Source organism: Amblyomma americanum, chromosome 2, assembly GCF_052857255.1.
Source record: "Amblyomma americanum isolate KBUSLIRL-KWMA chromosome 2, ASM5285725v1, whole genome shotgun sequence".
Taxonomy (NCBI): domain Eukaryota; kingdom Metazoa; phylum Arthropoda; class Arachnida; order Ixodida; family Ixodidae; genus Amblyomma; species Amblyomma americanum.
Genome location: NC_135498.1, coordinates 160,174,778 through 160,194,693, shown reverse-complemented (window position 1 = coordinate 160,194,693; position 19,916 = coordinate 160,174,778). Strand labels below are relative to the sequence as shown.

The 19,916-nt window shown below is 48.1% G+C and overlaps 1 protein-coding gene across 1 annotated transcript; it reads left to right on the top strand.

Moving 5' to 3' along the window:
• The first annotated feature begins 6,113 nt into the window (after positions 1-6,113).
• Positions 6,114-19,557, top strand: LOC144120171 (uncharacterized). Its single transcript, XM_077652594.1, has 5 exons — positions 6,114-6,135; positions 12,924-13,231; positions 16,721-16,729; positions 17,212-17,523; positions 19,534-19,557. Exons 1-5 carry the CDS (start codon positions 6,114-6,116, stop codon positions 19,555-19,557), a joined length of 675 nt encoding a protein of 224 aa, XP_077508720.1.
• The last annotated feature ends 359 nt before the right edge of the window (positions 19,558-19,916 follow it).

Sequence of the window (19,916 nt, the reverse complement as noted above, 5' to 3'; positions counted from 1 at the left end):
ACGCAGTCGTCCAGCGAAATCCCGCACTTCGCAAACAGCCACATCACGACATCGCGTGGAAACGCTGAAAATTTTCCTCGCCGCAGCTGCCACACCTGTACGACCCGTTGCGAACGTCGAACTTGCGGCCCGGTGCACGGCTGTTCGGTTCTTCGGCGTAAAAAATGGCAGCCATCTTGAATGTAGCCGTGAACGAGCGCCGGTCGCCTGCCGGACCTGGAGCACAAATGATGACTCATGAAGCATTACATTAAAAATTGTGAAACGCGGCCGGCAGTAGTCAGATACGTTGGAGCCAAAGAGAAACTACGCGCGAATGGCGTCGGCTCTTCCGTCGGCTAACGACACTCCCCGGCACCGCTGCGGTTCCGAGTACGGGTGCCGCCTCGATTGGAACAGCGGCCCTTCCATCAAGTATCAAAGCTCCCTTGAGCACCGAGCGCACATTTGAAAGTAAAAAGAAAACTTGTTGGACACTTGAGCTTCCCGTAGAACGCGATTGCGTTATTGGGCCGCCGCCACTTATCAGCAACCGCAGTCAGCAGCCACGTGTGGGGTGCCTGTTTGCTGCTTATCGATAGCCGCCATCGGCCGCCGCCCGCGCGCGCGTGGGGAGGGGATGCCAGTTCTGCGCGTTGACCTAGCAGCTGCTCGAGGGCAGCACCGAGAGCGGTGCGACGGAGCCGCGCAGCAAAAATGCGACCACGCTGTTGCATGCCTGGTATCTCATTTGTCTCGCCTTTACTTATAGGGCGCGATGTTTTCGTTTCGATTATAATTCGACCGCCCCACTTAGGATTTTCAAAATTTTTTATTTTATTTACACAATACTGCAGGCTCTTCTGGGCCCTGGCAGGAGGGGCAATACAGGGAAACACGAATATATAAAAACACTGAAAGAAAATTCCAAACAAAAGTCAATCTTCTATTTCTTCAATGGAGTCTATGTCACGTTGCGCTGTTAAAGGTAAAGCATTCCATTCAGTTGCGGCGCCAGGGAAGAGGGAGTATTTAAATAGGTTAGTTCTGGGGTGAATGGAGTTAGTGAATCAGAATGGCGATGTCTTGTTGGTCCTGGAGCAGAAAGTGACGACGTAGGCATCCGGGCACATTGACAACTTGTTACGTTGGAGAAGGAAAATAGATTTTAATCTGAGAATTTCGCGTCTTACCTGCAATGTTTGAAATCGGTGTGATCGCATTATCGCAGTAGGTGAGTCGGTTGAACGGTATTTTGAAACGATGAATCGAATGACCTTGTGCTGGATCATATCAAGTGCTTGAATTTTACTTTTTGTAAATGGGTCCCAGGCGATGGAAGCGTATTCTATCTTGGGTTTGATTAATGATCCATAGGCTAAAAATTTCAAGTCTGCAGGAGCATTCTTCAGTTTGTGCTTGAGGACACAATGTTTTCAAAAACCTGATGCACATACGTTACTTACGTGTTCCTGTTTAGATTATTAGTTATTTTCGTGCCAAGATATTTATATTCAGTTACCTGCGAAAGTGGAAATGATGGAAGAGAGTAGGGGTAGAATAGGCTGTTTTTTTTTCTGTTAATCTCATGAATACGGTATTCTGAGCGTTAAGTTTCATGTCCCACTGATTGCACCAATCCAAAACATTCTTTAGGTTTAAATGGAGTAATAGCTGGTCTTCACGACAAGTAATTACAATAAGCAAAATACAGTCATCTGCAAACAGCAAAATTTTAAAAGATACTCAGACTTACAATTGTGTAAATAGGTAATATCATCAGCATGGCTGGGTACGATACTCTAAGCAGGCAAATAACTGCCTCCTAGCCCTGGAAATTCAAGCTGCCGGTTTTGAAAAACCAGGCCACTAAAATAAAAAAAAATTAAAAGAAACTGAGGTTACACTAAGGTATACGTGAATTAAAATAATGAAACAAAGAATGGATAAGTTTGGTGCTGCGACGTTGTCCCCCCTGCCGTGAGTTCACGTGCGCCCGGTCGCCAAGTCCAATACGTAAGCGCCATCTGTACAAATATCCACGCTTCGCATGGTCTTGTTTTCCAAACAGCGCGAGACTGATATTGATGCTCGCATGTCAAAATAAATCTACTCGCACCCATCTGTGTTCGCTTCGGTGACAAGAAGCGTGTACAGTTCGCAAGGAGAGCCGTGTTGTTTTCAGGAAACGAGATGACACGCGATCGAACCTCTGTGTTAATTTTTGGTTCCGTAGCTGCGTGCAACATTTGGTCTACATCTCGCTATTCGAGAACACCATCAAATAATGCGTTGGTGCGGTGGGCCGCAGAGTGAGTACGCTAACACCGACGCCTTGCATGACAGCGGCTCACATGAAGACATATGACACGACTTCGGCCAGAGAGAAAACTCGTAAAAACTGCAGTTTAGCAACGCAGAGCCAAACTAACCTTCAATGCTGAATCACAAATAAAACGTGTTTGGGTCCGAAATGGGAGGCCTTTTCGTTTAAATAAATTACGACAGCGATTAGAACGCCTCCGTTGCTTTCTCGCAATAAAGTCCGCCCGCTGACTCTCTGCATTCCCCTCCTGCCTGTCTTCACCGTAAATCCCACTCGTAAGTAAAACCTTCCGCATTCAGGAGTTTAATAAGACATTGACGCAGGTGGACGTGGGACTAAATTAAGAAATAAACTATCTTTTTAATTGCAGATGTATCGGCAGATGTACATTAGGTGTGTGAATAAAATTAGTGCCCGGTAAAGTGGTGCGTCGTCCGCTGTGAGTCAAAATTAAATGCTTAAATTAGTTATTCTTTAATGCGCTTTGTAGACAGTTGTGTACATTGAAAACCTAGAATTTTTTAGACTTTATTAAAACTAGTACTGATTTATTGGTTGAAGGCAATACATGCACTAGCATCCTTCATCAAACATATAGGGCGCTCAATTATGTTAGCTAGCGAGCTCAGCAAAAAAAAAAAAATAATTCGCAGAAGATCTAGTTGGTATCGTGGCTTCCCGTATTTTCTTGCTGACAAATGTTCCCACCACTACTAATATATACATGTCCAGCTTTCTCTGGCAAAAATTTTCAAAAGTCTGGAAATTGTAATACTCTGTTACGGAAATATCGAAGGTACTGGTCCATTCTTCTGATATCTTGAAAAATGTTTCTTTTAAAGCGTTTCCGGCGATCGCATCAAGCAGTTAAGACTGCCATAGAAAAGCAATGGAGAACGCTTTTGACGATAGCAAGAACGTGAATATAAAAACAAAATATAAGATTGCCGTCGGGTGATCTGCGGGTACATTGATTGTTATAGTTAAATCTTACATATGAAAAAATTGCGTTCATAAAGGTTTACAGTTCAAAAATTCTTTTGTCCAGAAATGCTGGGTATGATATATATGTGGATTTCATAGTTAATGCGCGTCATCGAAAAACGAAATGGTTCCAGGGTCCCTAGGAAGATGATGTCATACATTTTTTCTGTTTTTATAACACGTTTCCAACTATTTGATAACTTGTAAATAATCTTCTTGGTAATAAATTAACCAATGACGTTTATCGTTTCAACATAAAAATTTGTCTTTCCTGATGCCTGGATATGCTATTTATGTAGAAAAATCAGTTTTAAATGCAAATAACAAATGGAGACTGAGAGTATTATCATCTGCATATAAGCAATTTCTGAAACTCATCTAGAGACAGAAGCAAAAGGTAAATACCGCCTATTATCAGTGAAGCCGCGCTGATGTGGGCCGCATACCGACAGAAGCGAAATGCAAATAACAAAAACAGTGGGCGATTTCGCGCGATAAAGACAAATGGAAATATATGCACTACCACTTTGGCTCTCACTGCAGTTTCGTTTAGAGGCTTGGTTTTCAAGGTTAAGCAGGCTTCAGACAAAGATTGGCGAAATCGTACTTAATAGCATTAAAGGTTTAATGTTCACATATGTGCAATCGGTCATTTTCTACTTCTCATTTATAGATCGCTAGCAGTCTTCGTACCACTTCATGGCACAGTTGTGCAGCGGTTAGACGCACCACTGCCCTAGCAGCGGTTAGATGCACCACTGCCCTAGCAGGTTGCTGTTTCAAACAGCCATCGGAGGGGCTTGTGCGATGCAGGTTGATTTTGCTGTGCAAGCTCTCGTGACCAATCGGTAATTGAGTTGGCACCTACCAGAGTGGGCGGCTTGCTCATAATCTGGCGGGCAGGTTGTGATGACAATCACAAAATCCAAACTACCACCTAGGGGTGTGCCACCTACGGCAGGTTGTCCGCAACCTGGTGGGTACACAAAGAGACCACACAGGCGATGGCTAAGCAGCTAAGTGGAAGCTCTAGTGCTAACGCAGTAACACGCCTCGTACGGTGCTTTTTTGTAGTGCACACTAAGCAACCTTAGGTGGGCTAAACTAATCCGGAGCCCTCCACTATGGAGCCACTCTCACTGCCCCTGTGGTGGTTTAGAACAGCAAACCCCATAAAAATTCTATGCCGTAGTGTACCATCAGTGAAGTCTGTCGCACTATACTGAGTCCTACATGGGTGATTGACAAGAGGAATGTAATATAAATAAACATTAAGCAACAGAAAAAGATAAGGTTTGGCTGCCAATTGTAAAGCGAGATTGGGCGTGTTCTGTCTTCTGAGCCCGTGATTGGCCCGCCTCCGGGAAGGGATGACAGTAAAAGGTGTGCCATTTGTTTTACTTTGCCTCGAAACACAAATAAAAGATCGTGAGCGGAGGCACCGTGAATAGTAGTTTGCGATTGGTACTCATGGCAGTAGGTACTCATGAAGGCATGAGCCATGTAGACTATTTCGAAACTTCACCGGTAGGCATAGCACTGCATGTGAAAGGAGCATCAATGCCACGCCAACGCTGAGGCACCGTGAATAGTAGTTTGCGATTTGTACTCATGGCAGTAGGTACTCATGAAGGCATGAGCCATGTAGACTATTTCGAAACTTCACCGGTAGGCATAGCACTCCATGTACGCTGAGGCACCGTGAATAGTAGTTTGCGATTTGTACTCATGGCAGTAGGTACTCATGAAGGCATGAGCCATGTAGACTATTTCGAAACTTCACCGGTAGGCATAGCACTGCATGTACGCTGAGGCACCGTGAATAGTAGTTTGCGATTTGTACTTATGGCAGTAGGTACTCATGAAGGCATGAGCCATATAGACTATTTCGAAACTTCACCGGTAGGCATAGCACTGCATGTGAAAGGCGCATCAATGCCACGCCAACACTACACAAGCCAGTGTTAAAAAATTTCGGAGCGAATCGTTGTGCCTAACTCAGACGCAGAGTGTCTTATTGCCCATCTAATGTCTGCTCCTTTGAACGTAATGGGTAAGTGGGCGCTGATTAAAAAATACTGTTTGCTAGGCTGCGTGCCCTAGTTTTGCGGAGGATAACAGCCTGCCATAGTGTGCGTTACAGATTTGTGGGTGCTCCTCCGTGCTGCGCAAGACGTTTCCTATATTTATTTATACACCAATGACACATTTGGATAACGTGAAAAAGTATGTTAAAGTGTAATTTTAATGTAAAGTAATGAACCATTAAGGTGCCTGGGCGCCCTTTTGAATCAACTAGAGAGCCAGAAACAGGGCATGAAGACTTCATTTCTTTAAAAATGTCGGATATCATCACTCGTGAGCACCGGGAACACAGAGAGATGGAACAGTGAGTACTAATATTGACCCAGACAATGATGTCGAGACGGGAACGTATTCAGAGTGTTTCAGCTGAGTAGATACAAGCTCCAAAATATATATGGCGCTCTGCCAATATTCAAGTAGAGCTTCATTGTAGGCTGTCTTCCTTATAAACCGGCGGTCGTAAAAGTCGAAGACGTCGCGAAAAGAGTGTTGTAGACAGCGCAGATATTGGGCTTGCGTTGGTGACCGGTCAGAAGCGATCATTTTGCCATACTCGTCGGTTGGTGTCACGATAGGCAAGAGGCGACAAGTAGAGGGCGAGACGAAGTGGGCCACAGCCGATATGATTATGACACATTCAGTGGCAGGGCTCCAAGCGTCCTCTAAGGAGCGGCTGAATACAAGAGACAGAGTTCATGACCGGAAGGTATGCTGGATTCGCAGAGATTGTGACGACGGTATGGACAAGCGCAATGCTGCGGGTGAGGGAACCTCAAGGGCTGGAGTGGCGATGTAGCCAGCATCGGGGTGAGGTAGGACACTAGAGAAAGACATGTAAGTGGTGGCGTCGGGGGTAGACGGACACACTACGCTGTAGAAATACGGGGCTCACCTTGAGGCGGCGACTCTGCAGGAAGGTGTAGGTCAAGCTCAATGCCACTAGCGGCGCAGTCGATGAGGGTGGAATGATCAGAAAGGAAGTCAATGCCGAGGATGACATCGTGAGGGCACTTGCCTAGAACGGAGGTGTGGCGGCCATAGATTTTCGCACGGGCAGTGCATAGTCCGACCACTGGAGGAGTCCCACCATCGGCTACACGGACAACAGCTGTAGGCGCTGGCGTTAGCATCTTTCTTAGGCGGCAGCTTAAATGTGAGCTCATGACGGATGCTTGCAAGCTGGTATCAATCAGAGGTTTGACAGGGACTCCATCAACGTGAATGCTGAGCAAATTACGTCGTGCACAAAGGGATTAACGCGAATTTTCGGGCCGGGTCTTTACTGCAGCATCACATCCAGACGCTGCAGTGTTTAGTTCACCGTCTGAGAGCGTCCGCTGGCACCAGGAGAGATGAAGCGACAACACTGGGGCGAACGTGAGCGGGAGTGTACAGGGAACGGTGAGGGACTCAAGCGGGAAGTGTGGACCTCAGCGGCAGTGCTTTGTGAGTCCGCGCTGGGCTAGAAAGGACCGGGCCGTTCTTCGAGGCGACGAAAGCTGGGCATGTAACTGCACGTGTAAGAGCAGAACTAGCGGTTGCGACAGTGACGAGTCATGTGGCCTACACGCGAACAATGGAAACAAATGGGCCTGATCGGGTGTCCGCCTGTCGGAAGGGTTGCGTCGGCGCTAGGCGAAGTACTGAGGACTTCCATAATTGATCGCAGTAATGTCCGGGGTTTGGGAAGGAGACATGGGGCTGGCAGGCTGGAGACACACATTAGCAAATTCTTGGAGGTCTACGGCTTCAATGACAGAGATGGTGGGTAACTGACAGCTGGCATCACGTGGCTGAATGGGGACAGGAGACATGGCCTCAAGTTTCCGTGGGATGTGGCGGGTAGCATTTTCAGGCGGCGCTGAGGGTTGTCGGTGCAGCAGATCTTGACATGATACAATCGCAGCTTTGGTGAGAAGACGGGCGAACTGTGGTCTAATACGCCGTCTTTTGGTTTCCTCGAAGTGTCGGTACATTCCTTCATGATGCCATGAACCATTGAGCAATTTTGATAAGCTAACAGATTTAAAACATAATTTGCAATGCTTGTTAAAACGTGGTCCACTTTCTCCGATTCACACTTTTTATTGTATGGAAAATGGCCAATACGTCCTGAATATACGAAACCTAACACTTAGTAGAAGTTTCGGCGCGGGAAGCAATTGGTCTCGCTTGGCAGCTAGGTGTCGGTCGAGCAGTTTTCAAAAGAGTTCGCAATGTTTTCGCTAGCATGTGTCCCAACCATTGATATCATACTCATGGATCTCGTACCGGACGCGAGCGGTGCCTTTCAGATAGAATATTACATCGGCAAGCATGAGGGTCGGGTCGCATCGATTGTACGTACTCACACGTTCGTACATGTTGAGCCAGTCCTCGACCTCGACGGAATCTGTTCCGGAAAATGTCCTAGGGTCATGATAGTGAACAAGAGCGAACGATGGCGGGGCCGGCGGCGTAGTTTCCTGCGATGCATCTTGGGGCATGGCTAAGCTGTTGAGCTGGCGTCCCCTTCGTAGCTCCGTAGCTTGATTTAGGCTTTGGCGAAATGAGCACCTCCAACAAATATGTGGCGGGGAAGAATATATTTACTGGTATTTACAAGGAGAAATATACCAGCAGCCAGGATAGATGTGAAAACCGTCGAGCAGACCGAGCGAGAGCTCTTCGTTGTCTTCGTTGTTGTTGTTGTTGTTGTTGCCTTCGTGACATGGCACATCGTCACATCGTCATCGTTCGTTGTCTTTGTCCGTCGTCGACTCGAGGTATAGTTCATCTCTTCATCTTCGTCGTGAGCCCGGCTACAATACCACCTTTCTTATTCACCCACCTTATACGGCTTGCGTTCTGCTATGCATATATCACGTTCCAGCAGCTGTGTCCATAAAATTTATTTTTAACGACACATAAAGCGAAACTATTTAAGATAGTGATTTCCGTGTGATGAAGTCAGTCTGTCAAGATAGGAGGCTGTTAAGGCAGACTTAACATGCTATATATGAGACACTAAGCTTATGAGTCTCGAGCGCCCGTTCATGCAGTCGTAGCTGGAGCGGAACTCGGGCTGTTTTGCCCGTATATTGTGCACACACCATTCATATTTGCTTGGTCCTCTCAACTGCTACGTTTGCTGACTGGACTAAACCAGCCAGGACAAGCGGAGAAAATATAGCCTACTGTCTCGCTACATATGCTGAATAGTTTTTTGAACACAAAGTTTTTTGCTATGTAACAGAGGGGTCATTGCCCCGTGCAGTGCTAAACTAGTTAAGAAAGCAACCATACGCTTTGCTGTCAGCGCTGTGTCGTTGAGTACAGCGCGCTTATTGACGGAAATGCACTTGAGCCTCAATGTAACGAAGTTGAAGCGGCCCGCTGCATACTTCGTTATAGCCGCAGTTTCGTTATAGCCCGTGTTGGCCGAGCATCCAAGGCGTATTTTCATTTCTTCGTTATAATTATTATTTCGTCATAAAATGTTTCGTTATAAAGAGGTTCGACTTTAAATACCTTGAGGCCTACGGCTATAAAGTAATTACTCTGCTGACGGACGAAAACTGAAAAATGTTATGCCGTAGACTTCGCAGTTTCCTTTCGAACACAAGCCGTAGAAAAGAGGCAACCTCCAGAATTTCAGCAGAGATGGTACTGAGTCCATGGAGCAGCGGTCCTTTCGAGTCGGTGCTTGTAGGAAATTCCTTTAAACGCTTTCAATGACGCGAAAGATTGCCTTTCTCGTCAAACCGGCGGCCGTTGTTTGGTCACTAAGGCGTTCGACTGCTATGCGCTGGGCTGCCGGTTCAAATCTTTCCCACTGCGACATTATTTATTTGTTTTATTTGTTACAATTACCTACAGCGCCTATGAAGCATAATTGTAGCGGGATTAACGACATATAATATAACACGCAAAGAAGATATTGGGAACATGTCAGCAAAGTAAAACAACAGAAGAAAATAAGAAGAAATGTACTGACTAGTTAGTATCAATAACAGCACATGATTTCCATCAAATTGTCATTTCAATAACTCTTTGAAAATTGGTTGCGCAAAGCGCATTAATCAGAACATAATTGCAGCCATAATTATGTTAGGCAGAAATGATTAATTGAATGAATTAATACGGCATTCATAAATCTTAATCTTTTCGTGTTGGCTACTCTCTCCGATAGGCAAAGTGGCTGATTTATATAAGTGCTTTAATTAATACCAGTACAATCATTGCATTGACTATGCAAGAACTTCCGCCTGTAGATTCTTCATCGGATATACAAAGTCTTCTATTCAGTACTGCTGTGAATTGTTTAGCTTATTATCCGTAAATTGTAATTCCTGGCCGCAAACCTTGTGGCGCGTTCCTGCATCCTTTCCAAAGTGTCTGTTAAAGTACCAATCAATGGGCCTCATGCTACGCAAGCATGCTCCAACACTAGCCTGCCACTTGGCAAATACAACTTTGTTTCAGTATCTGGGGAGAACTTTCAAAATTCGTTTGGAAAAAATGCAAATGACGGGGCGCTTTTGCAGTTCTCATGTCAATGTGGCTGTCCACTCTAGGCTTGCAGTGACTATAACACCAAGATATTTTGCCTTTTATATAGTTGGATAGTGCCATGGTTTAACACCTATGATCCTGTAATTTTTGTTTTGTTAGTAAATTGCACGTGGTAATACTTGCAACCATTCAAAGTCATGCCCACTTCAAGCAGCAGTCGGAAACCATACCAAGGTCAGTTTGTAGCACGCTCTAACCGTCAAGGCACGTGGCACAGGCATACAAAACGCACGCGTCAGGATGTTGCCTTACAATGGATCTAAGCCTGACACGCAAACCGCTGACCAATATGAGAAACAACAATGGTCCGAGAACAGAACCCTGTGGCACTCTAGACGTAACACATGCACACAGGCGAAGATGACGAGCCCTTTCTAACCACCTACTGCTGAATTGTGCTTAAATAACCGTTTAGCCAACGAAACTGGTAGGCTAGAAGACCAAGACATGCTAATTGTTGCAGAAAAAGGTAGTGCAGCGAAAAATTAAAGGGTTTTTTCAAATCTAGAAAAATTGCATCGATTTGTTAACAATTGTGAACACCGAATGCAACGTAATGAATGGACACTTAGTTGCGTTGCACACGACGGCCCTGCTCGAAAACCGTGCGGCGCTGACGTAGAAAAACTGCTATTCTTAAGCTGCTTTATGGGCCAGAGTAGATTATGTGCCCCAATGTTATGCAGCAAAAAGAATTCAAAGATAAGGGTCGCTAATTGCACACCTGGTTACGATCACCGCTTTTGTAAATGGGGGTGACATTGAGCATTCTCCAATATGCAGACAGTTTCTCAGAATTAAGTGACTTGTTCGTTAACGTTGCCAAGAAAGGACTAATATGATCTGCACAATGCGTCCGTATATGGTTAGAAATGCCGTTGGGGCCTGGTGCGGATTGCGCATTTAGATTACGTAGCAGTGCTCTGACACCCGGTTCGGATAGAACTACATCTAGCATTGCACGCAGCTGTTCCTGCTGCTCTGTGGCTGCGTCCGTGCATGAACCTGAGAAGACAGAATGCAAATATACATTGACACGCCCCGTTCGTGCTGTGTCGTCTTTCAGTAAATTGTCACCGTCCTTGATAGCTGGTATACCAACAACGTCTTTTTTTGTTGCTTTCGATAAAGCGTCGCACTTCTATTGGGTTGGGTTTTGTCTGCCAGTGAGGCTAGATACAAGCGCTTTGCCGTCTTTAAGTCACCTAAGGTTTGCGGAGAGGGTTTCCCGTCGTGCGTACGCAGTGGGGCTTTTTGCTTTACAGAATATTTTGTAATCCTCTGTTTCTGTTTCTGATTGATACACGCAGTTTTTTGTTGATCCATGCTTTATCTGCGCGTTTCTTAGAAAACAGCTTTCCAGAGAAAAACTGGACTACCAGAAGCAGTTTGTTATCTTTCAACGTTGTCCTCAGCTCGTCGACATGACGGAAATATGAGAGATCTACAAAAACAGCAAAAGTGAATCTAGCTTCCTAACTATGGCGTCATGGTTGCCCTTTTCATACATATTGAAACGTGCCTCTGTGAAAGAAGAAGAAAAAAGCGCCTGCATCCGTGGTGAAAGAAGATGTTGCTCTCCCCTTGGCGCGCTCGGACCTCTATTTAGGTTCCTGATTCCGCTCCATCTAAATTCGGTAAGGTTGCTTTGGGTACCAGGTCACATGGGCTTTCACTTAAATGAGGTTGCAGATTCCTTAGCAAGAGCCTCCCTCAGCGGTCCAGTTGTTGCTGTCCTACCATCGTGTGCATATACAGCTGCGGTGAGGTTTCGTAGCTACAAAATATTTTAGGAATTTGCTGCCTCGGCTCTTACATCATCTTCCGAATATCTGCATCTTCTGCATCCTTGGAGTAGCAAAGACTGGCGCCCACGCAGACTAGAGGTCTCTTTCACGCGCTTGCGTTGCCGGGTTCCCCTTCTAAATTTCTACCTTCACAGATCTGGCCTAGCAGCTTCCCCACTGTGCCCTTTTTGTGCCGAACCTGAGACAATAGATCACTTCCTGCTGTTCTGTCGCCGTTGTTCTCATTTGAGGAAGCGTCTTTTGCAAATACCATTTCATCAACTGGGCTTGCCTGTGTCTTCCGCGGTTGTTCTTTCCATTGGCGCTTCTTTGCTTGGACGAAGCGACAGGAGTGTGCGCTCTGCTGTGCAAAATTTTCTTCGAGAAACGCAGCGACTCCCATTCTAATTTCTTTTTCCCGCTCTCAGTCAGTACGACATTGCAACATTACAGACATTGTGTACTATTATGCACATGAAGCAATTGTCGCGTCTTCGATCTCCAAGTTAACTGGACCCCTTTCCTTCCCTGTTCCAATCTATCAGACTACATACTATGGCCACTCCTTTTCTCGTTAAAACTTTCCTGTGTCCAGTAATTAACCGCCTGTGTCTTGGCCACTCCCCGGTAGTAAGTATGTGCCAGCAACGTCTGAGGTCTTCCTTCCTTCCTTCCTTCCTTCCTTCCTTCCTTCCTTCCTTCCTTCCTTCCTTCCTTCCTTCCTTCCTTCCTTCCTTCCTTCCTTCCTTGCTTCCTTCCTTCCTCTTAGGGACCGCCACAGTTTTCCACTTCGTCTCCGGAGTCTCTCCTTCGAATTGCTGGTAACATTTGCTTGAGGTGCTGGGTGACGCTTCCCGACTACCGCACTCCGCACAACATTAAAACGGTCCTCACACCTGTTCACCAGCGACCCAGCCGCCGTATCTGCGGGGAGTCGCCTGAATTTAGGTCCCTTCTCCCGCCTAAAAGAACGATGCAGCCTCGGCCACCGAGTCTAACTGACGTGGCCACTGACATCGGGTCCCCGGCGCCGACCCAGCCTAGCCAGGTGAGTCCAACTGCCATGGCCACTGACCCCCGGCTCCTGGCGCCGATCCTTTGCCGCCCACCGCGAACACCGCCATCTTTTCACGGCGAAAAGATAGCGGTGTTCGCGGTGGGCCGCAGAGGATAGGCGCCAGGAGCCGAGGGTCGGTAAAATTTCGAAGACGCTGAGGATTGGCTGGAGAACTTCGAGCGGGTCGCCCGCTACAACGGCTGGAGTGACGAGCGCAAACTCCACAACGTATATTTTGCTGTGGAAGAATCTGCCCGCACGTGGTTTGAAAACCACGAGACTACCCTTCCCATCTGGGAGACGTTTTGCCAGAATCTCCTGGCCAAATTCCCCAACGCCGGCCGCCGGGAGAAAGCTGAAGCTGCTCTGCACTCCCGAAACCAGCGCACGAATGAAAGTGTGCGCATGTGCATCGAGGACATGGCCCGTCTATTCAAGCGTGCCGATCCCAACATGACAGTTGAGATCCTGTGTCGACTGCGCTGGCGATGAGAGGAAACTACTTGATGATGAAATCGGGGTTTCTTGATGACCCGGTGGTTCTACTCGCAAACATTCACATTACTCAAGGAAAGGAGAAGGTTAACTATTTATTTACAACATAGGTAAAAAAAACGAGAAGAAACAAAGCAAGGAGAAAACTATTTACATGGCTAAATCGTGGATCAGACGAATTCAGCCCCCGCTCAACCCAGAGCGCTTGGTTTTAAACCCTCTGTCTCCGCCCTTAGCGGGGACAGCAACCAATAAGATAACAAACAACCCATCTCGCCATTCAGTGGTTAGGGAAAGAAAATAAGGTCCGCCCACGGATCAGAGATTGGGGAAAAAGTTCTGATTAAAACATTTGGGAAGGAGGTTTCAAATAACCACACAAACAACACAAATGCGACTTCCGTTCCCCACGCCACCCACGGCACCACAGATGCTAGAAACATGTGCCGACGAGGCGATGACTCAGGTTGTTGACAGCAACAAAGAGAATACAGTCGTTAAGGGAAGTAGACAGTCGTTACAGGAATAGTGGGTTTCCGGTCACCCGGCTAATACTCAGCCGTATCACGTGCGCCCTCGAAACCTCGTTGGCTTCAGGCCTCTTAAGACGGGCTATGCCCGTGACGGCGCGGAGAAAACAAGGACGTCCACCGCACGAAGGGGAGGCAGGAACGGGACGGGCCCCTTTGTTGGGGACTTCCGACCCCACTGGAGCGGCCTTCCTTGCGAACACAAGATCAACGAGTTCGCGGAACGGTCAGCGAACTCCACACCTCCCAACCAAGAATGTCACGCGGACACTTGCTGTCAGTGTGACATTAAAGTCCGGCCACAAGGTTCCAAGCAGCACTGCACATGCACATACACAGCCTCAATTCGTTCCGTGCACACAAGGTTAGGACACCAATCTGCACGTTCCAGAACCACCATGTCGGATCGCTGCACCAAATTGGCAGAATGATTTCTAGCCACCTACATCTCGAAAAAGAAGATGTTTCCACTTAGCTCTGTCCATAAGATTGGACCAAAATTCCAATTTATCCGGCACGGCGCCGGTTGTGAAGGCTGCCGCCGCTATCGGATCTCCCTTGTCGCTTTTCTCAAAATTAATAGAGCTTACAGACTCCCCACGGGCCACGAAGGCTGCTGTTGGTATTGCGTCTGCATTCGCCCTTACTTTGAGTTTTACCGTCGGGTTAGGCCTGTCATCGGCAACTTGGCCTGCAGTTTGACATCGTGTTTCAGACAGTGCTAGCTGTTTACAGCATTGGCGGCCGGTGTTCTCCTCAGAGAAGAGCCTGCCCTCACACATTATCGTTTTACGATCACCATCGCCGCCGAGCTTGCACACTTCTGATGATGGGGCAGGTGGCTCCATGTGGAAACCTACAGGAATGGAGGCATTGCCTACATCCACCAGTGTCCTATCCGCTGCGAAATTCTTTGCAGCTGTTCCTGTTAGCTCCCAATCTGATGCAGAAACATTTGCAGCTTTGGGACCTGCCTGAAGCTCCACTGAAGCCTCGAGTCTGTCTCGAACAGATTCGTGCGAGCTTCTGAAATGCTCATCGCAATCTGAGCTCTGATGTTCTTCATCTGGCTGGTTCCTTTCTGGCTGCTCTAGTACCGAGTGTGTTTCCGATGTTACTAGCTGCTCTACACCTTCAGCTAGATCTGTCAGCGCACACAGTGTCAGCACCGACTGGCAAGACAACTTATCTTTGACAGCTGGATTACTATCTACAGCGAAGAGCGTTCTCACTATCAGATCCGCCTTCTCCCCGTCCTCGACCCTTAATGCTGCGTCAGAGTTAGCGCACACTGGCTGGGGTACGATGCTGAGCTCTTGTTCGCGAGCAATACAGTCATGTGTCTCCTGGGTCTGGTCTATATTGGGTTGCTCTGACATGTTCGTCACAGGAGTGACTAACGCTCCTATGCCTATCTCTTCTGGTGCGACACACAAGGTTAGGCCCTGCTGTCTAACCGCTGCAGCTGTCAAATCTGTAGTCATCGGCACACACGTCAGATTAGTGTCGGCTACCTGGAGAACCGCACCTTCCTGTTTTGTTTCTTCAGAGCACTCACCCCTAGAAAGTGACTGAATTTGTTCTCCTGGTAACGTTATTTCAGTCCCTGAATCCACACAGGTTTCAGAACTCTGACCTTCGGTATGCAAGTCTCCGCATGCCAGATCCTCTGTCCCATCTGGTTGACTGACCTTATTAACAGTCATCTCCGACTGGGAATGTAGCTTATCAGACGCCAGTATCTCTACCTGAGCTACTAGTTTGCACACATCTGTCCTCACCGCGGGAACATCTTGTTTTTGCTTTGAATTCGGGCAGTCAATCATCGAGTGTCCAAATTTCATGCAGGTATAACATTGAACTGCTGCGAATAAGACCTCGCTATCAACTTTCGCCCCCCTGCCTTAACTTCAATTGCATCTGTGCAAGTTTTTTCTTTTCTAGATCAATTTGGAGTTTCAAATTTTCAATTTCACTTAGCTGTTCAGCCTCCTCCTGCTCAACACGTCGCATCCTGCCCTCCTGATCATACCGTACGGCAGCCATCTCCGTTTTCCGTGCTATCGTTTCTAGCACATAAACACTACACCGACATGGTGAATTCGGAGAAAGCAGAAAGGTCTCCTACCTTACTGGTTGCTCTCTGCCCCGGTGATCTCGTCGTCCTCAGTGATGACGACAGGCTCCTCGATGCGGACGACTTGAGCTCTGGATCTCTCAGCAGCTCGCTGACTTCTGCCTCGTTTGACTGGCTTGACTTGGTCGCCTGGTTACTTTTCAGCAGCTCGCTGACTCGAACCCGTTCGATGTGGACGCCTGGTTCTTTTCAACAGCTCGCTGACTCGAACCCTCGATGGCTTGTTGTTGCCCGGCTCCTTCAGCTCCTAGCTGACTTGAGCCTCCGATGTCCTCTCGAACTCGACCCGTGATCCTGAAGCTTTCGACGTCAGTCTTGCGACGCAGCTTCACGTTTTCTTCTTTAGGACAAAAAGCTTGTCCACCGACTTGTTCTTCTCACCTTCCGTCCAATGCCTCGAGTAGAAAGAAGTTGCGATCCTGTGTCGACTGCGCCAGTTGCGATCGTGTCGACTGCGCCAGTTGAGTTTCCCCTTCCGGTGGCGATGAGAGGAAACTACTTGATGATGAAATCGGGGTTTCTTGATGACCCGGTGGTTCTACTCGCAAACATTCACATTACTCAAGGAAAGGAGAAGGTTAACTATTTATTTACAACATAGGTGAAAAAACGAGAAGAAACAAAGCAAGGAGAAAACTATTTACATGACTAAATCGTGGATCAGACGAATTCAGCCCCCGCTCAACCCAGAGCGCTTGGTTTTAAACCCTCTGTCTCCGCCCTTAGCGGGGACAGCAACCAATAGATAACAAACGACCCATCTCGCCAGTCAGGGGTTAGGGAAAGGAAAATAAGGTCCGCCCACTGATCAGAGATTGGGGAAGAAGTTCTGATTAAAACATTTGGGAAGGAGGTTTCAAATAACCACACAAACAACACAAATGCGACTTCCGTTCCCCACGCCACCCACGGCACCACAGATGCTAGAAACATATGCCGACGAGGCGATGACTCAGGTTGTTGACAGCAACAAAGAGAATACCGTCGTTAAGGGAAGTAGACAGTCGTTACAGGAATAGTGGGTTTCCGGTCACCCGGCTAATACTCAGCCGTATCACGTGCGCCCTCGAAACCTCGTTGGCTTCAGGCCTCTTAAGACGGGCTATGCCCGTGACGGCGCGGAGAAAACAAGGACGTCCGCCGCACGAAGGGGTGGCAGGAACGGGACGGGCCCCTTTGTTGGGGACTTCCGACCCCACTGGAGCGGCCTTCCTTGCGAACGCAAGATCAACGAGTTCGCGGAAAGGTCAGCGAACTCCACAATGACTGAGGTGAAGAAGCTTCGCCATCTGATGCGAGGGGTTAAGCAGGAGCTCTTCGCAGGCCTCGTACGCCGCCCACCCCGCACTGTAGCGGAATTTCTCACCGAGGCGACCACCATGGAGACGGCGCTCCAACAACGGGCCCGCCACTACAATCGGGACATCAACAGTATTGTGCCCGAAACCTTTTCGTCGTGCCTAGGCGGCAGTACAGACACATTGCGCGAACTCATTCGATCAGTTGTCCGGGAGGAACTCCAACGGTTCCGTCGGCCCCAGGTTGCGCCTGGGCCCCTGGCAGCGCTGACAGAATTCGTCAGGGACGAAGTGCGGCAGGTTTCGCAGGCGCCTCCTGTTTCCGAAGCGCCGCCCCAGTTCGATGCCCGACCCACATATGCATCCGTTGTACTTCGCTCGGCTGGCTACGGTCCCGCTACTCCGACACCTGCCATGAGCAGCAATGGCACATGTCACGTAACCGCACCTGGCTCCGCTGTTCCCTCGACGTCTGCTGTCAGTAGGACCACCCCATATTATGCAACTTCCCCTGCTACAGCTCAGCCACGTCCTCAAAAGTCAGATTTGTGGCGTACACCGGACTGTAGGCCTCTGTGCTACCACTGTGGGGAGCCAGGTCATCTCTACCGAGCCTGTCCGTACCCCCAAGTGGGTTTTCGCGGTTTCCGTCCTGACGCACCTTGTCCCCAGAACGATGAACGACCGCCTGAGATTGCGGAGCATCTCTGGGCTCGCCAGAACCGTGTTCACTTTGGAAGGCGCGAGTCCCGTTCGCCTTCGCCTCTCTGGTATCGTGCGTCCAGCCCCGGCCGCCAGAGTAGTTCCGCTGGCCGTCGCTCTCCCAGTCCTCGTCGGGAAAACTAACACAAGCGACCTATGCAGGCAAGGCCGCTGACGTCGAGATGTGTCAAGATCCTTCATCGAGGAACCATCGAGCCGACGATACCTGACAGAGAGAGGCAGCGAGAGTACCCGATACGCTGCATCCGATTTGCGGGTGACAATTGATGACACTGAGTTTACCGAGCTGCTCGATACCGGTGCTGATTATTCCGTTATGAGCCGTGCCTTTGACTAGGTGCTGATATTCGTTGGAAAAGTTGGTCAGGAGGACGTTGGCACGGCTGTCACGTAGTTGGAGGAGACTTCGGGCAACAGCAAGGCCCCGCTCCAGCAGCAGTGGAGTATGGCCATCTGCCAGGCCCTCGTAGTCGTGGAATAGGTCGTTCCGCACGAGCACCAGGATACTGCACCGCGGCGACACCGTGACGTCATTCTGGACAATGCGCAGAGCGTTGCTGCAAGGATCTCGGGAGTCAAAGCGGGCCCCGGCCTGTTTGCTCGAGAACGACAAGATGTTGCTCTCCCGCTCGCGCGCTCGGACCCATTAGGGACCGCCACAGTTTTACGTTTCGTCTCCAGAGGTTCTCCTTTAAACTGCTCGTAACAATATGAACTTTCATGCAGCATTGCTTAGGCACTTCTTGTTTGCGTGCGATTGTTCCGCTACTACTTCATGATCACTTATTCTAGCCGTGGGTACTGCGTCTTCTACTACATCATTTTGATTACAAAAGAGCATATCTAAGGTATTACCACCATTTGATCCAAAACGCGTAGGCAAATCCACAAATTGGCGCAGCTTGAAAACGCTTACAGTTTCATGCAGTGCAGCATAAGGTGCGGAACGAATACCTTCAACAGGATAATGGTTGTTTCATTTATGTCTGGCCAGTTGAAGTCGCGTCCTAAAATCATTGGTCCAGAATCCAGAGTGGACTGCGAACGGGAGACGCTAATTAAAGGTTCTTAACTATTGAACACGGCGGCCTGTAAAACGAGCCCATAGTAAGCCTGTTTTCAAACGAAAGAATTAATTTGCACCAAACTGACTCCGAACAGGCATCAACACCATCTAGAGGCACACTCTGTATTCGGTTATGAAAGGAACAAAGACGCCTCCGCAATGTGCATAGGGGTCGTTGCGATACGATGCGTATGCCGATGGGAAAGCTTCAGAGCTTGAAATATCAGAGTGGAGCCAGGACTGTGTGCCAGTAACAACATCAGCTTGCCAAATGTGAACTAGGCCAGAAACTTCCACAGTCTGATTCTTTACACTTCTGCATTTTACAACAATGACTCAACACACAGCCGATAAACAGTGCGTGCAGAAATCCTTGTAGGGGCCTGGTGTGGTTGCTAATGCGTAATCTCCCGATCTGAACCGGTAGTGTTGTCATACATACAGGATATTGCTTGCAATGGTAATTTTTCGAATTTCTGAGTGTCACCTGTGTTTTTTTTTTTTTTGCACAGGAAATCAGCTTGCTCCTTGCTTGACGGGTATTCATAGCTTAAAGGCGGCAGACAAAAGGCGCTGCTTGTCTTAAAAGGCTAAACTTCACAATTATCGGCCTTGTATTCTCACTCAATTCTTTGACAATTCTATCAGCTCTTTCCATTAAAGTGGGGCACCTGATTATGCCTAGGTGTTTTTCGCACATATTAAGAACTTTCGTCTCCGACTGATCCTAGGTTTATTTACCAGTGTCGGAGATGCTAAAACTGGTAAACGGTTCCTGTGCGAAGAGCTTTTCACTTCGTCTTGATCAAGAAGTACATTACGTATTTCAACTAATAATTGGTTATTCTGTGCTCTAATTCTTTTCCTCCGCTTGTTGTCAACGGAGGCAAGCCTT

Bases quoted from the DNA above. Each gene is read 5' to 3' on its own strand.
- LOC144120171 (XM_077652594.1), top strand. From the start codon at position 6,114: ATGGACAAGCGCAATGCTGCGG. The intron at 6,136-12,923 runs GTGAGGGAACCT...AAAATTTCGAAG, and splicing joins GGACAAGCGCAATGCTGCGG to ACGCTGAGGATTGGCTGGAG. The intron at 17,524-19,533 runs GTGCGGCAGGTT...TTTTTTGCACAG, and splicing joins CAGAATTCGTCAGGGACGAA to GAAATCAGCTTGCTCCTTGC.